This window comes from Nuphar pumila, chromosome 4, assembly GCF_984573655.1.
Source record: "Nuphar pumila chromosome 4, dmNupPumi1.hap1.1, whole genome shotgun sequence".
Taxonomy (NCBI): domain Eukaryota; kingdom Viridiplantae; phylum Streptophyta; class Magnoliopsida; order Nymphaeales; family Nymphaeaceae; genus Nuphar; species Nuphar pumila.
In genome coordinates this window covers 105,550,474-105,554,487 of record NC_143252.1, presented here as the reverse complement: position 1 = coordinate 105,554,487, position 4,014 = coordinate 105,550,474, and the positions used below count along the sequence as shown (strand labels likewise).

General features: G+C 46.0%; 1 protein-coding gene across 1 annotated transcript; it reads right to left on the bottom strand.

Moving 5' to 3' along the window:
• Positions 1-344: 344 nt before the first annotated feature.
• LOC149840419 (GRAM domain family protein) lies at positions 345-2,451 on the bottom strand. Its single transcript, XM_090004424.1, has 3 exons — positions 2,083-2,451; positions 1,731-2,005; positions 345-749 (listed from the first exon to the last, which is right to left on the bottom strand). Exons 1-3 carry the CDS (start codon positions 2,354-2,356, stop codon positions 525-527), a joined length of 774 nt encoding a protein of 257 aa, XP_089860550.1. The 5' UTR covers positions 2,357-2,451; the 3' UTR covers positions 345-524.
• Positions 2,452-4,014: the final 1,563 nt, after the last annotated feature.

The following is a 4,014-nucleotide window of genomic DNA, read 5'->3' as shown; positions in this document are numbered from 1 at the left end:
AAGAGAAACTAATTAATCCACATATTGGATTTTGTGTGTGTTATTTTCACATATGATTAACTTTTATGTATGAAAATGAATCCCATTTTTTTTATTTTTAATAAAAAAAAAAAAACACCCCAGGCTCAGCCTGCTGTACTTATCGGCATAAAACCCGCGAAGGCTAGACCCTCTATCACAGGGAGTCGCCAAGCTTCGGCTTACGCAGAAGGTGATGCGATTTGAACCTAGACTGGACATCAAATTGTCCAGTCCAGGTCGAAAATGAATCCTACCATCCACATGTTTTTATAAGAACAGGGTACGATCTCACCAAGTGCAATAATCAAGCACAACACAAAAAGTAAAACAGGAGAAAGACAATCAACTACTATATATTGTACAATGCCAAAAAGACAGGAGACATCCCACATTGATATCTATGTCACATGGATACGGTTGAGGACACGATCATTTTTATAAAGTTTTCAATATGACTTGTATATATATATAAAAAAAAAGGATACTGATAGCGAAACATATAATCATGAGGAAGGCTCAGTAGTTGTTGGTGGCTGCTGGCATGCAGAGGGAGCAAGAAAATCAGAGAGGGTCTCAAGCAGATGGTTGAGTGCCTTCTCATAGTTGACGAAGCCCATGAACCAAAAGTGATGGCCATCAACTGTGATGATCTGAATGTACCTCTCTGCAGGATTCTCACTCATGCTCACTGGGTTGATCTGCCCAACCTTTGCCAATGGAATCACCACCTGCACACAAATGGAGTGGGGGAAGAAAGAATTAGGTTATTCCCCAAGAAAACATCATTCTAATATATTTCATTTAACATTACATATTTAATCAAATACAGCAAATCTCAAATAAACAAGTATGTTAATATGTTTTGAATTCATTTTCCTGGTCTAGTATTTTAATTTTTTAAGATGTGAGGCTTCTAAAACTATTTGCAGTAAATAACATTACCCTACCCAAGAACAAATGGATGGGCATAGCAGAAGCAGGCTGCATGCCCAGACCCGTCTGGGTCAAGTACAGGACCCGTTTAATTTTAACCTGACCCAACCCCGTAACCTCAAACTGAACCGAATCCGACCAACTGCCAGTGGTGTCAACAGGTCGGATCTAGTTCAGACTTCAGACCCAGGTGAGTGTAAACCTGGATCCGACTTGGAGGTGTGGTACCGGGTTCGGATCCTGATCCGATCGGGTATGCCATGTGAAAACCCATTCTCGGATCGTATAATAATTACAAAAACCAGACCCGATCCATAACTGATAAAATAATATTTTTTATATTGAAAAATCACAGGTCGATCGAACCGGGGTTTGGTATAAAATTTCACAAACCATACCCGGCTTCGTAGACTAATCAAACCCTTTTTAGTTTTTACATCCATCCCGGTTTCTAGTCAGACCTCCTTCTTTGTTATGAAAACTTGACCGTATGGGGTTTGATTTGGGTCGGGTCCAAGTCAAACCCGAGCCATTTGGGTCGGGTACATAACCCAATTAATTTCAACCCGACTAAACCTGGTAACCTATACACGAACCGAATCCAACCCATCGACAGCCCCAGTTGTGCCGGCAGAAGCCTGCCTATATATACCCGTTTGGGTCGGGTATAAGGCCCGTTAAATTTCTAACCCAAACCAAACGGGTAACCTCGACCCGAACCGAATCCGTCCCATTACAGCCCCAGTTGCACTAGCCCACGAAAGAGGAGCATTTACCTTGTAGTAACTCCACGCCTGCTGGCCGGAGGGAGCAGTGAAGGTGAGCGGCCGATCGCTGCAGAAGGCTATTTTGGCGTTAGAGAGATAGAGGGTTCCGGCGACAGGACCGGTCGACGTCGACAGGTAACAGGCGAACGTCCTCTTCAGCTTCTCGCCGGGCTCCGCCTGGAAGGTGTGCTTGAAGAGGGCCTCGAACCCTCCCTCCGTGATGGCCTTCGTTGTCAGGCTCACCTTTCCCCACGCTGCCTCTGAAATCGATGGTGCCGTTTTCACTGCGATTCTCAAAAGCAAACAAGCTAAATCAACCACCTACCAATATCAAAAAAAGAGAGATGATGATGGTGCTTACAGTTGAGCCATATATTAGAAGCGAGGGCTTCAGCCTTCTGGCTCCACTTGTTGAACTTATGGACGGCCGTCTCCATAACGCTGCCCGGCTTCTGCACCGGCGACCGAACCACATAGGGATAAGAGGCCGGCTGCTGCTGCTCGTCTGTGGGAGTCCAGAGCGCTGCCTTCTGGTTCTGTGGGTGCGCCGAGGGCGCCGAGGGCGCGCCCATCACCCGAGTCCCCAACCTCTCCCCTTGCTGCTCCTCCTTCACCACGCTGGGCTCTGTAGCCATGGCTCGAGATGAAGGTCGCTACAACCAACAGTGGGCTCGGGCGAGGCTCGTAGTGGTAGGCTGGTAGTAGGTCTTTATATGGCTCTCTGCTAATGAGTTTACAGAGCCAAGACTGGGCTCGGTCGTTCGGGAAATGGTGGTATGATACGATGGGTTGGTATGTAGCGTACGCTGCCCTTAAAAAGGCCACCGTTTTCTTTTACTTCATAGGGAAGGCTACGCGCGAGTCGCGACTGCGTGTCATGGATTAGGTTTTGGGTGGGGCCCAGGGAAAACGTGTAACACCTAGAAGATTCACTGCCGACAACGTGGTATAGTACGTGTCATGGATATGGGTTTTGGGTGGAGCCCAGGGAAAACGTGGCATAAGGCAATCAAATTCTATATTGATTGCCTTATGCCACTTACTATACACGTTGTCGGCCGTGAATCTTCTAGGCGTTACACGTTATCCCTGGGCCCCACCCAAAACCTAATGCATGACACGCAGTCGCGACTCGCGCGTAGCCTTCCCTATGAAGTAAAAGAAAACTGTGGCCTTTTTAAGGGCAGCGTAAGCTACATACCAACCCATCGTATCATACGAGAGGATGGTGTATGTTTCCTCCTAATGATTCACTGAATCCCACGTTTGTGTTCGGGGTTTTGAATGAGCACCAGGTATACAAGCACATGGGGCTCGTATTCCCGTGTATGTTGACATCACTAAGCATTGGAATTTGGTGTGGTTGCAAAGACTTCAGTACCCTTTCTTGTTATTCTTCTCATAAAGTGATGGTTTGAGAAAATGACAAAAATGTCTTTCATTCAAAAAAAAAAAAAAAACAATTCAAAAAAAGGACAAACATGTCCTTCATCTAGAAAGTCGAGGATGATGTTGACTCTTCAAAGTCTTCTTCTTCTTTCTCCGTAAACCATTGTAAAACCCTTTCTCTCTAGAGAAGAAATCAAGGGAGGCAAAGAGTTCTACCTAGAAAAGGCTATGAACATCAACCCTCTCCCTTCTCTCTCTACTCTGTGCACAACCAACAGACGATCCTATATTGCTCCATCAAACACCGACTGACATGCACACTTATTGTAGCATCGTTCAACTTGATGAGTTGTGAAGCTTGATTCATAGTTTTTGCCCTTATAGGAGGAGGGTTTGGGGGCTCCTCCCAACGTGGATAACATCGTTCAACTTGATTAGTTGTAGAGCTTGATTCAGAGTTTTGCCCTTACAGGAGAAGGGTTTGGGGGCTCCTCCTAGCGTGGGTAACATCATTCAACTTGATGAGTTGTGGAGCCTGATTTAGAGTTTTTGCCCTTACAGGAGGGGGCTCTCCCCCAGCGCGGATCCCGCTGCGCGGTCAGCGGGCGGGGGTCCAGGGGAGGCACCCCTGGCGGGGGGGGCTTGGGGGGCAGTGCCTTCCGGATCAAATTTTTTTAGGGCCTTCCAACAACGATTTGTAGTGTTATCAGACTTTCCTACAGCGATTTATAGTGTTTTTGGGTCTCCAACGAGCCTGCAAATCGCTATAGCGATTTATAGTGTTTTTAGATCTCACTATAGCGATTTGTAGTGTTTTCCGCAAATCGCTATAGCAATTTATAGTATTTTTGAATCTCACTATAGCGATTTGTAGTGTCTTTCGCAAATCACTATAGCGATTTGT